Source organism: Pituophis catenifer, unplaced genomic scaffold (genome assembly GCF_029215685.1).
Source record: "Pituophis catenifer annectens isolate HBS135680 unplaced genomic scaffold, rPitCat1.0.hap2 SCAF_2, whole genome shotgun sequence".
In the NCBI taxonomy this organism is placed as follows: domain Eukaryota; kingdom Metazoa; phylum Chordata; class Lepidosauria; order Squamata; family Colubridae; genus Pituophis; species Pituophis catenifer.
The window spans coordinates 42,390,028-42,403,731 of NW_027256882.1; the positions used below are offsets into that span (position 1 = coordinate 42,390,028).

General features: G+C 41.5%; 1 protein-coding gene across 1 annotated transcript; it reads left to right on the top strand.

The window, feature by feature from the left end:
• The first annotated feature begins 474 nt into the window (after positions 1 to 474).
• On the top strand, positions 475 to 10,441 carry TEKTL1 (tektin like 1). Its single transcript, XM_070933498.1, has 7 exons — positions 475 to 1,029; positions 3,617 to 3,721; positions 5,508 to 5,706; positions 7,332 to 7,498; positions 8,592 to 8,687; positions 8,947 to 9,060; positions 10,241 to 10,441. The coding sequence occupies exons 1-7, from the start codon at positions 475 to 477 to the stop codon at positions 10,439 to 10,441; spliced, it is 1,437 nt and encodes a 478-aa protein (XP_070789599.1).
• Positions 10,442 to 13,704: the final 3,263 nt, after the last annotated feature.

Sequence of the window (13,704 nt, forward strand, 5' to 3'; positions counted from 1 at the left end):
TTCAAAGTGTTCCATGTAGAGGTTAGCAATGACAGGTGATCCCATGGGTGCTCCTTGGGATATATTCCTTGGAATATATATTCCAATTTTGAGAATGAGTTTGGTTGTCTGCTTGCAGACATTTCATGACCTGACTAGGTAATATCATCAGTGCACTGAACACAGAGAGTACCAAGTGCTCACAGTTGAATCCTGAGCTACATATATTGTCTTCTATTGGGAGTTTTGTGTTGAGGGCCTGGCTTCGCGACTTATCCTAAGACACCCTATATTTTATCAGGGGAAAAGGTCAGCGTGCCAAAGTTTGGTTTCCTTCTTTCCCATTTCAGATCATTATGCCGCTGATTGCAATTCCTTTCCATGACCTTGAATGCCTCATCTGCCCACTTCATGCACTTGGTGTGGAATCCTTTCCTGCTAAATTTGTAACATTTACTCCTCTTCCCTGACAGCCCCAGGACTTCAACTGCAGTCATGGGACCTCCTGCTCACCTGCTGATAGGTCAGGTAGGTGCTGAGAAGTGGCACAAGGACACACGTACAACAGTACACGAAGCCTCTACATTGACAAAGAGATGCGGCAAGGACGCTCTCGAACTGTGGCGTCCTGCCAAAGTCCCCGGCCAGGCTGAGGAAACACCATATGAGCGCAAGCTGAAGGTTGACTCCTGGAAATTCAAGATAGATGTCTCGGATTCTGGAGAGGTGAAGAGAAAACCCCCGGAGGGACCAGGGGTGACTCTATGGAAATGCAAAATGAAGCCACCCCCTTGGGTTTGCAAGTTAACCTTGCCTTGCTCCCGGGACTATAGCAACACAAAGAACAATGAATACGTGGCTCAGTACTTCAGGGAGACACGCCTAGTAGTAAGTCGCCTGCGCCAGGCTCTTATTGAAATCAACGAGCAGTTCAAGGGAATAATGCGTATACGGCAGCAACTGGATGCCATGTTGGATAAAATCCGCCAGGGCCTCATGACCAACAAGCAGAGCAAAGCCATCCGAGAGCACCGGGCAGAAACAGAAAAGGTGAGATCTGCATTCTTATCAAATCCATCTCCTTCAGGGGTGGGTTCTAAAATTTTTTACTACTGGTTCTATGGGCGTGGCTTATTTTGTGGGCATGGCTTGATGGTCATGTGACAATTCTTTAGGATTTAGCAGAGGTACTGGTCTACCAGGCTTTTAACTGCTTACAGAGCTGTACCAGTCTACTCATTTGTTTTTGGAGGCACTGGTCTACCCATTTATTTTTGCAGGCACCGGTCTACCTATTTGTTTTTGCAGGCACCGGTCTATCCATTTATTTTTGCAGGCACCGGTCTACCTATTTGTTTTTGCAGGCACCGGTCTATCCATTTATTTTTGCAGGCACCGGTCTACTCATTTGTTTTCTTTTAACACTGATCAGCTGTAGGGCGGCCCTTTGAAGCCCTGTGGCAAGAGTTTAAACAGTGTTTTTCCCTCTAGCCAATCAGCTGGGACTCAGGAGCAGCAATAGATTGGGGGTGGGTCCAAATAAAAGGTAAGAATAATGCGGGTGGATGGGTGGGCAGAACCGGTTCGGTGACATCATATCGTCACCACTACTGGCTCGGCGGAACCGGGCGAAACTGGGAGGAACTCACCACTGATCTCCTTCCTTGGCTTGTTGTTGTAGTTGTTCAGTCACTAAGCCGTAGCCAACTCTTTGTGAGCCCAGGTACCACAACACGCCAGGTCACCCTATCCTCCACTGTCTCCTGGAGCTTGCCCAAATTCATGTTCACTGCATTGATGACACTATCTAACCATCTCATCTTCTGCCATCCCCTTCTCCCTTTTGCCTTCAGTCTTTCCCAACATCTTTTCCAATGAGTCCTCTCTTCTGATTTGGTGGCCAAAGTACTTGAGCTTCAGCTTGAGTATCTGTCCTTCCAAAGAACAGTCAGGGTTGATTTCCTTCAGGATTCACTGATTTGATCTCTCTGGAGTCCAAGGGACTCTCAAGACTTTTCTCCCAACACCTCAATTTGAAAGCATCAGTTCTTTGGCGCTCAGCCTTCCTTGTGGTCCTACTCTCACAGCCATACATTACATGCTAGTGAGTACCAGAGACTCACTCATGGTCATTCTTCTTAATATATTACAAATATCAGTTTCTTAAACGCTGATCTTCTTTTTTAAGGTGATCAGTAGCAGTAATGATGTTCACCTATCACAGTAACATCATATAATATTGCTTGCTTGATTCCACCTTAGTTCAGAATCAATTCAGCTATTTTAAATTGTAAACTGGAGTTGTGGCATTGTATGAACGTAGCTCATTGGTTGGGCAAACCATGATTCAACTACTCATAGCTCAGAAAAATGAACTGGATCAATATCACCTAGGACAGGGGTCAGCAACCTGCAGCTCTGGAGCCGCATGTGGCTCTTTCACCCCTCTGCTGCGGCTCCCTGTCATTCAAAATATGCAACACAACCGCTAATGTGTGACACCCGCTGGCATGCAATTTACTGAGCTTTTCAACCCCCGATAGGCCAACCATGGATAAATCCAAGAAAAGAAAAGTTTCAGAAGAAAACAGAACATTTAATTCAACTACATATGCTAGTTTTGTGGCCACTCAAGAAATAGTTAGGCACAGGAAGGGTTTTGTGGCTCCCGTGTTTTCTTTTCTGGGGGAAACGGGTCCAAATGGCTCTTTTGAGTGTTTTAAGGTTGCAGACCCCTGGCCTAGGAGAATAGTAAGCACTCAAGCACTCAGTATTAGTACAAGGAAATTATTTTGCTGGTTTTTTTTAAAGAGTGTATGTGCAAAAATATTGTGTTCTTGGCATGGCACATCTAAATAATCATGAATAAACTTTTTTTCTGATGAACTGGCTAATATTTCCTATCTGTTTCCAATATCTGTTAATGGCAGTTATATTGAACACAGATGTTGTATTTAATCATCTGAGCTACTATTGTGACAAGAGTTAATTTCCATGGATTTCTTTAATTTTTATAACCTTCTGAATTTGTGAGCATCATCTTGAGATCCTGTAGCAATGTGAATGACTGAATGAAAATGTGCTTTCTTGAAACCATTTAATTGAATAAACTTTCTGTTATATGATGATAATCTTCTGTCTAAAGCTTTTATAAGACACTTTCCAGCTTTCTCCATTATCACAGATACCGACTTCCATAAATTAAACATAGTAGAAATACAATATATAGATGGAGATAGTGAAAAGAAAAATAATAAAGACCCCACCCCCTTTAAAATTGGAATAGTAATCAGCAAGGTGCTCATTTCGTCTGATTTTATTTTAGGAATGTTTTTTTTTTCTACTCTTCTATTTGTGTATCCTGACACACACAGTTTAATTTACTATATCAACCATTCTTGTCCTGGAGGTTATGCCCAATGACTGCACGTTTTTTTTGAACTGATTATTTAATGTGCCAGATTCTGATGCATTCTCTGACAATCTTATTTATATTTACATCTAATTGTTTTTAGTGGTTATTTAAGACTATTTTAATTATTGATTTTATCGCATATCACCTTTTGTGAAATGGGTGGCTATATAAACTTGACAAACAAGCAAACAAGCAAATAAATATTTCCCTTCTGGCATGTAGATCTCTGACAAAGTAGATGCACTCATGAAATGGGAAAAGGAGGAATTTACGAAACTGAAAATCAAACTGCAGGACATGATGGCCTGGTCAGGAGATCATCTTAAGGTAAGGAATTAAACTTTAATTGTGGATACTGGCTATTGACAGATGAAATAATCAAAGCAGGAAATATAGGGAGGCTTTAGATTTGTCCAAGATTTGTGTATTTCATGGGAAAGAGTTAACGAAATTACTTTTTTCAAAATCTGCAATCCTCTGTACCTCAGAGATTGAAAACCAGATCTTGAGAGATGAAATTCTGAACAATTATTTTATATGGAACTGAGAATCATAACTGGTGGGATGACACAGTTAAGTTTATAGTTAGCAAACTTATGGCTGTGTGGAATGGCAAAGCAAAGGGACTGTTCCTTGTTTGGCTTAGAGCAGGCAGGGGTGCTCCTAAAACACAACTTAGCTGGGTCAGCTATCTGTAAGGACTGAAGCTAAATACAATTTAACTATTTCAGATTTTCAGGCTTTCTTATCCTTGGCTTATCATGTAGGAGCCTCATCAACTTACAAGTTTGTTTAGTGACCATTCAAAGTTACAGTTACAAAGTTACAAGAGCCATGGTGGTGCAGTGGTTAGAATACAGTACTGCAGGCTACTTTTGGTGACTGCCAGCAGTTTGGTGGTTCGATTCTCACCGGCTCAAGGTTGACTCAGCCTTCCATCCTTCCGAGATCAGTAAAATGAGGAGCCAGATTGTTGGGGGCAATAGGTTGACTCTGTAAGCCGCTTAGAGAGGGCTGTAAAGCACTGTGAAGCGCTATATAAATCTAAGTGCTAGTGCTAGGGCTATTGCTACAATGGCATTGGAAAACGTGACTTATGGCTGTTTTTCACCCGTACGATTGTTGCAGCATCCCCATGTTCAATCATGATCCAAATTCAGATGCTTGGCAACTGACTTATATTTATGACGGCTGCAATGTCCTGGGGTCAGGTTCCATTTATGATTTTCTGACAAGCAAAGCCAATGGGAAAGCCAGATTCACAATCACTGTGTTACTAACTTAACAACTGCAGGGATTCACTTGAAACCTGTGGCAAGAAAGGTCATAAAACAACAACAACAATAATAACAACTTTATTGTTGTTGTTCGTGTATACACAATATACCCATACAACGAAATTCACTTAACACCCAAAGACCAAGTCCAACACACATAACGATCCCCAAACACCCCTCCACCCACCACAAATTCCCCACCCCTAAACCACCCAAACATCCACACAACAGACCAAGTAATGCTGTCCAACAGCTCACTGATGTTGGCCCTTTAGTACATGGTTGAGTTTAATTATAGCTCTGGGATAAAAACTATTCAGAAAACGTGTGGCCCGAGTTTTAATTGTTCTGTACCTTCTGCCAGAAGGCAACAGTCCAAAAAAGAGGGGCAAAAATGGGGCAAAACTCACTTACCTATCTCACTTAGCACCAGAAACATTGCATTGGGCTCAGTTGCAGTTGTAAGTCGAGAGCTACCTATAACTATTACTAACGCAATGGTACTGAGAATTGGATTAATATGATCATGCCATCTTCCTGATCAGTTTTAGAAATGGTGAATTTTTAAAATCCTCTGCTTGCCATCTATTAATGGCTGAGGAGCTTTGTTGGAAAAGTGAAACTGCCGCTGCAGAAGACAGTTTACTGAGGAGAGAAGCCAAATCATTGCTGGTGTCAGCTAAATCAGAGACAGGGCTTCTTTTCTTAACTTTGGGGCCAAGTGGAAGAGAACCGTGCTAGGCTTATATCTAAGCCTAGTTATAAGCCTAGCAGGCTGAATAAAAGTGGTTGTTTCATCTTTGGTTTCTTCATTATCAGCACCCAATTTCTTGCAGCAACTAGGTGCATGTAGGGAAACCCTCAACACCCTGTGTGGCGAACGTGGCCGTGTCCTCGACCTGGTGCCCCAGCCTCTGCGCATGGTTCTCTTAGAGGCTGGGCGTGATTCCTGGCTTGGCCTGGACCGGCCTTCATCCCCCTGGGTGGAGCGAAATGAAACCCCAATTCCAAACCCCGTGGGACCATTCACACCAGGTAATTACTGTAACTTTTGGGGGTGTGTGTGTACAGAAATAAATCCTTAGAGAGCTCAGGGCTGGTACATAGTTTGATATTTGATAGTTTGACATGGCTTACTGGTTATCAAGTAATAATACAAAGGAAGAAACAGTTAAATGCATTTCACATATTAGCAAAAAAAATTTCCCCTATCGTATCAGTGGCATTTCAAGAAACGAACTGTACCAGTGAGAATTTGTTACCTGTTGAAGAAAAGGCTTCTACGGTACATTTGGATCAGGGGTGAAATCCAGCAGGTTCTGGAGGACTTGGTAGCGGAAATTTTGAGTAGTTCGAAGAATCGGCAAATACCACCTCTGGCTGGTCCCAGAGTGGGGTGGGAATGGAGATTTTGCAATAGACTTTCCCTGCCACGCCCACCAAGCCACATCACGCCCACCAAGCCACACCCACCGAACCGGTAGTAAATAAATTTGGATTTCACCACTGATTTGGATATATAAATATATATTGCAGACAAATTTGTCTGCCTATCCCTTCATAAAGTGAGAAAAATTTATAGGCTCTTGGATTACTTTTTTCTAGAATTTCTCAGCAGTTCCACAGGCAACTAAGGTACACCTCTTGAGACCTTTATAAGAACTCATCAGAATCCTCAAATGGTGTGTAGCTGCTACAGCATCTCACACAAAGCAAAGAGGCTGTGGCAATCTGTACAGAGATTCAAAGGCAAAAACAATCAGCCGGTAGGAAAGGTTTGCTAAGATGACAGCCTGACAAAAAGAAATTCAACGCTTCAAGAAAATTAGCAAGATTAATGAGCTAATTAATAAAGAAGGGCTACAGGATTTATCTCAAATCTCTAGATTCTGTGCTCTAGCCCTCAATTTTTGGCATTAAAACCAATTAAGGAAAGTTGGGATAAATCTTTTTTTCTCCAATCATGCTCTGCAGTTAAGGAGCTTGGTGCCTATCCAGACACTGAAAAGATGAACGTCCCTCGAAGTCAGCCCCGTATGCTCTCAGATTAAGTGCTTTCCTTCACAGATGAGGCAGCGGGCTAGAGCATTTGTTCTCATCATTGGATCATCTGATAAGGAGAAACCTCACAACTGCAGCCTCTCCTTTCCACTTTTAAACCCTTATTGTTATTTCCATCTCCTCAAATTCACAAAAAAGAAAGAAGTGAGAGGCAAAGATAAAACCAAAACGAAGAGATGATATTCTCTTCTCAAACCAAATTTCCAGATAGATGTACGGTATTATATTAGGGATGCACTCATTTTTAATTGGGTTAATCTAGCTGGCCCAAGAGTTGTTGGCATATTCAAGATTCTAGAATTCTTTCCTGAGAAAGAATTGCAAGTAGATTTAGGAACTTGCAAATGGTAATGATGTCAATCCAGAGGCTCAGCCTTTTAGTCCAATTCTATGATTTAGAGGTAAACAGCACAAGCAACATAGGAGAAACTTCAATTAAACAAGAGTAGATTTTTTTTCACGAATGGCCTATCCTTGCCTATTACACTGACAAAAAAAGGAACGAAAGCTGACTTGAATCGTAAGCTACATTCAACAAGCAAAGCAGATTTGAAAAGAACTCTTTATTTCCTCTTCGTTTCATTACTGCTATTCTCCAGAGTGTGCAGGAGCTCTAGAAGATGCCCGGCATCTTACTACTCTCACCAAAGAAGTGATGCTTCAGTTACAAAAAACTATCAGAGAAGCACAGGACACCCGTAATACTGTGCACGACGCCATTGAGAACAGATTGCAAGGCAAGATGGAGGAGACTCTTGGCCATAAGGTAATGCCCTGATAGATCTGCTTTAACATAGACAATCAATCAATCCACTGATCTGCCCAAAAAGCAAGCAAATTCTGAGATAACAAATACAAACTTTAATAAAACTAAATGATTACAAAATGGAAGTGGTCTAATGTAAAGTCAGACTACACACACACTGTTTTTTGTCACATCTCCATGATGGTGAACCTATGGCACGTGTGCCGGAAATGGCATGCAGAGCCATCTCTCCGGGCATGTCGGCCATCACCCATCGCCCCTTGCTCTTCTGGGTTCTGGCGCGCACATGAACGCTGGACAGCTGATCTTTGCGCATGTGGGAGCACCGGAAACCAGAAAAGCAGCTCCCTGGCGCACATGCGCGCAACTGGAAGCTGAGCTTCTGGTTTCCAGCACGTGCATGCACGCTGGCCAGCTGGACTTCGCGTGCCAGAAACTGGAAGCTCAGCTTCCCGGCGTGTGCATGTGCACCGAGGAGCTGCTCTTCCGGTTTCCAGCACTACCGCAGGTGTGCACCGGGGAGCTGCTCTTCCAGTTTTTGGTGCTTCTGAAGAGGTTGTAAAAAAAATGCTTTTAAAAGGCTCTGACGATCCCAGCTGAGTTGCCTGATCGTCAGAGGCTTTTTTTCCTTTTAAAGCAAAAAAAAAAAAATGCTTTTAAAAGAAAACAAAAGCCTCTGACAATCAGGCAACTCAGCTGGGATCGTCAGAGCCTTTTAAAAGCATTTTAATGTTTTTTTTTTAATTTTTATTGAAAGTTATTAAAAATTACAGAAAAAAATATAGCAATATGGATAGAATTGCAGAGAGTAATATAATACATATAGAGTTTTATATACTCTGGTTTCTCTTCAGATCGTATAAATCTTTCGCCTTTTACATTTTAATGTTCTGAAAAGTAAAAAAAGTTTTTACTTTTTTTTAAAGTAAAAGTAAAAAAAAAAGTTGGCCACGTCCACCCAGTCACATTACCCCCACCACCACCAAGCCACGCCCACCAAATCAGTAATATCAAATTTTACATTTCACCACTGGAAATTTAGCATGTTTGATCAACCTGATTCAATTATTCTTTTACTCTCTCTCCCTTCCAGGAAAAATTAGATATAACCCTGGGAGGGACACGCAGTACTCTACACCGCTGCCAACGTTTCCAGCATGAGATGCGTATCACTCGTGGATTGACCCTGGTGAGATATGAAGGGCTGGGAGCCCCCAGTGCTGTAATTCTCTCTCTTAGCCCACTCCAACTCTGATTATTTATTTAAAACATTTATATAGCTGCCCATCTTTCAACCAACTCTGGGTAACTCCCAATCAAAAATTAAAACTATGAAACACAGTATTTATTTAAAATATTTATCTGGCTGGATTAGCTGGAGTTTGATTGGAAAAGAGTTGCCTTTCTATCCATTAGAATCCACCTTTGCTTTGAATTTATATATACAGGGCCCTGAGAGTATGAAGTACCTGGAGACACGGGAAAAGCTGACAAGGCCAATGGTGCAGACGTATCAGAGACATGTGGGGACACAATTGCCTGAAGCTACAATCGTCAAGCAGGTAAGGGTATATTACAGTCTTTGTGTAGGATGTATAATGCAGTCTTCCAGACCATGAATTTTGGCCCGGGCAGAAAATAGAGGAAGTTTCTCAAAACAGCAATTAAGCCATTTTTAGCAGGTGTGCTTAATTGTTCTACTTTGGTCAGTGGGACTTGCAGTGTTTATGCTGTAAAATGCTAAACTGAATTATCTGCGGGATACTTGGTGCTCTCTTATAAGTATAAGTATAATTTTATTTCTATACTGCCCTTCTCCCGAAGGACTCAGGGTGGTGTACAGCCTATTTAAAAACACAAGACAAACATCAATTAAAAATTTAAAATTATTAAATAAATTCAGCTGAATTTAAAACCCCCAAAATTTAAAATACCCCAATTTAAAATTGTTATATTGATAGCCCGGCCTGGCGGAACAACAGGGTCTTCAGTGCACAGCGAAATACCCAGAGGTCGGAGATCTTACGAATTTCCGGGGGCAGTTCATTCCACAGGGCTGGGGCTCCCACAGAGAAGGCCCTCCCCCTGGGTGTCGCCAGCCGACATAACTTGGCCGATGGCAACCTGAGGAGACCCTCTTCTTGGTGGTTTTCTTGCAGACATTTCGTTATCCAAATAGGTTACATCATCAGTGCTAGAAGGGAGTGTGGTTTGCTCTCTGTTTATATATAAGTGGCTTGCCCCGTCACTGTTGGAAGTTTTTTTTATAGTTCCTTGATTAAAACACCTCAACAGCAGTCAACACCCAGATAATCAGAGTTTAACACCAGGATTAACACCAAACCAACAGTCAAGCAGCAAACAAGATCCCAAATGAGGAACTGCCAAGCAATCAAAGAGTAAACAACAGCCTAATCAAGGAATTGCCAAGAACACTCCCACCAAGACTGACAGGGCAAACCACTTGCATATAAACAGAAAGCAAACCCCACTCCCTCTGATGATGTTACCTAGATAGGTAATGAAATGTCTGCAAGAAAACAACCAAGCTCAGAGAGCACCAAGGACCCCTCACAATTCAACCCTGAGCTACAAATATTCTCTTCTGTTGAATTAATTGTACACCTCATTGTGATGCAAGTTAACTCTGTCGATACAAAACTGATTTGCAAATACGTCTTCTCGGGCTTGCAAACCCTTGCTTACTTTTTCCTCTCTCCTGTTGTTGTTTTTTTAATCCAGTCCACTGCACAGTTAAATCGCAGCATGGAAGATACGGCCATGGATATCCAACATCTAAAAGCCACTCAGAAGTACTTGCACGAATGCATTCACAACAAGCAAACAGGCTATGATGTTGATGGTAGTATTAAACGGCTGCGGCAGCGCCGTATGCATCCACGCACCAACATGAATGAGATTTTTCAACTGGTCTATACCTAGGAAGTCTGGCAATTAATGAGCCCTAAAATAAAACCTGGATATTTATAGTCGTCAACTTCTTTCTAGTTAAGGAGGGAAAAATATTTGATGGGCAGTGATAATACAATGGAATACTAAATTCAAAATGGTCTAACTTGTTCCTAAAATAGAAGGGAATATATGGCTGCTTAATGTAGAACATGGTGTAGAAGTTAAGGTAGTAGAGGTTAAGGTAGTGGGGAGACTCAGGTTCAAATCCACTAATAGTTACGGAAGCTCACTGGGTGCCTTTGGGCTATTCAGTCTCTCTGAGTTTTACTTATCTCACAGGCAGTGGTGGGATTCAGCCAGTTCGCACCACTTCGGGAGAACCGGTTGTTAACTTTCTCAGCAGTTTGGTGAACTGGTTGTTGGAAGAAATCATTAGGGCAGAGAACCAGTTGTTAAATTATTTGAATCCCACCACTGCTCACAGGTCAGTTGTGAGAGAATATGGAGGAGGAAGCACTGGGTATGCTATCTAGCTCCTGCAACAAAGGCAGGAGATAATTCAGTCAAACGAAGGTCACTGTTACTGTTTTCTCCTATTGTAAACAGTGTTGGGTTTCAAAATTTTTTAATACTGGTTCTGTGGGCGTGGCTTGGTGGGCGTGGCAGGGGAAGGATACTGTAAAATCCCCATTTCCTCCCAATCAGTTGGGTCTTGGGAGGCAGAGAATAGATTGGGGCGGAGACAGTCAGAATTTTTACTACCGGTTCTCCAAACTACTCAAAGTTTCCGCTACCGGTTCTCCAGAACTGGTCAGAACCTGCTGAAACCCACCTCTGATTGTAAACCTAATTACTAAATCCAAATTTATGTATAGTAGCAAAACTTTTGTGCTAAATACTGAGCGTACAATACACAGAATCAGAGAACTGGAAGGGATCATTCAAAGTCAATGTATTGTGTTTGAGGTTCTTAATACTTTCCTGCAGGAGACCAATTTCTTCTCTCCTAATTTAGGAATTAATTTTGATTTTCTGGAAAAAGAAAAAAAAAAAACAGAGATCCAAGTCCACTAGTGAGGTATCTTCTTTTTAATAGGCGCATTCTTGTATTTGTTATACCATACTTAAGACATATAAGGTGTTAACTCTCCCTGGATACTGTAACTTCTGATTTCAGAATCTTTTCTTCATTGAATGGAGGTTCTTTGACCTGATATACTGCAGCCCCACCATATGTAAGAATGAGAAATCAAACCGACCTGTTAATTTTTATTTATATCTTACTTTTATTATTTTTTTTATAAACAACTCAAAGTGGCGAACATACTTTATATTCCTTCTTCCTCCTATTTTTCCGATAACAAAAGCGACCTTGTGAAGTGAGCTGGGCTGAGACGGAGCTGGCCCAAAGTCACCCAGTTGGCTTTCATGCCTAAACTGGGACTAGAACTCATGATGTCTTAGTTTCTAGCCTGGTGCCTTAACCACTATATGAAACAGTCTTGAGGACATTTTTAAGCACCATAAAATTACTAAACCTATTGTTTTAGTATTTTTGTGATATGATCTGTATTTTCTATTCAAGCCAAGTATCCACATAACTAGCACAATAGTTTTTTCAGCAGAACCTCTCTCGACCAGCTGCCCTGGACCTGTTTTTAATATATACATAGTACCAGAGAGATACCTTTATACTCACTGCCAGGAGGCAGGCACTTACACAGCTAGTTTGGGTCCTCATTGGGAATTCACAGTAGTAGATAATGTTATTCTGTGTGATTCAAACTTCCCACCAGAAGTTGAACTCATAAAGTTTTATACCTCAAATGCAATGCATTAGCTTTTAGGAGCTATCTAGATTCTGGTCTTGGTGATTGCAGGGAATAATATATCGAAGCTATCTTCTCTTAAACCTTCAGAGCAGCAAAATACTGATGTGAAACTATGTCATGTCTCTGTATATGGGGATTTTTTTTACATAATTCCAAAAGCTACAATTGTTTCTGTAATGCCTCTGCATATTGCAATAGTTTAAGTTACTGAAATAAATTATATGGTGGTGATTTGGTGTTGCCAGGGTTCATTGGGAGAACTGTGTGGACTCTGGGGACAATCTGTACTCAGATTTAAGCCTTTAAAGCTTAACTTTGATTAAGATGTTGAGACATATCAAATAGTTCTTCAGCATTAATTTTTGTGAAGAAGGTACTAAAGCAGATGTTATTCGTACAAGCGCCACTTGAAGGGAGATTCTCTCACAAAAGTGTTAAAGGAGCAGAATCATTCAGGTCTTTCCTCTAGAGAAGTCCTCCAACTCTTCTCACTGTCACTCATGACCTTTGTGACCTCTCCTCTGGATTACTGCAATGCACTCTACATGGGGCTGCCCTTGAAGAACATATGGAACGCTGCTGCACGTATAGTAAATGGTGTTGATTACTTGACACTATTCTGTGTGTTGTAGTGGTTGCCTGTGCTTCCGGGTACAATTCAATGTGCTAGTTGCCATCTTTAAAGTTTATGGCTATGGACCAGATTATCTGGGGGACTGTCTTTTCCCAGTTGTTCCTACCAACCAATCTAATCTGGCAGGATGGGCTGCCTGGGTCCTGTTACTCAGGAAATGGCAGGGCCCAGGAAATGTGCTTTTTGCAATGTGCAAGTAGCACTTGCCTTATGGAACATCCTCCCTCCGGGGATTAGGACACCCTTGAGTTGCTGGCCTTTCATAAGATCCTAAAAAGGCTTGGTTATGTATCCAGGCATGAGACCCCAAAGTGTCCCATCTCCTGGCTGTGACAACACTCATGGATTATAGCAGTTTCTTTATCTGCTGTACGTAGTTTACATTTCGCAGTCATGGTAACTTATTTGATTGTTCATTGCCCAGAATCACTTGTTAATGAGATAGGTGGGCCCACAGTTTGAATGAATTAATGAATAAATAAAGTGGAAAGTAAAGGCAGTTTACCTTCACTTAAATAAACAGATTATGCTCCACCTAGTTTGAGTAAACAAAGCGAGGGAAGCTGATCTAAATGCACCTGCACAAAAGAGATTTTCACATGCAAGATATCTCTTGCCAACATTTATAAAGAAAAAAAGAGGACATTAGGGTCCCCAGATCCGGGTTCAAAAATCTGGCCGAGATGCAACCCAATGTTAGTAGTCTTTGTTTCTCTTGATTCCACCTACTGGGCATCTGGAGTTTTGCAACCCAAATCAGGTAGCCGAATGTTTATGGAGATTCTCAAGTTATCTAGGTCATAGTTGCCCCAAAGGTACTTTTTTTT

What these genes read in the sequence shown, in the direction of transcription:
- TEKTL1 (XM_070933498.1), top strand. Translation starts at nt 475, where the DNA reads ATGGGACCTCCTGCTCACCTGCTGATAGGTCAGGTAGGTGCTGAGAAG. An exon ending in GGTCAGGAGATCATCTTAAG is followed by an intron (nt 3,722 to 5,507) that starts GTAAGGAATTAA and finishes AATTTCTTGCAG; the next exon opens with CAACTAGGTGCATGTAGGGA. An exon ending in AGGAGACTCTTGGCCATAAG is followed by an intron (nt 7,499 to 8,591) that starts GTAATGCCCTGA and finishes TCTCCCTTCCAG; the next exon opens with GAAAAATTAGATATAACCCT.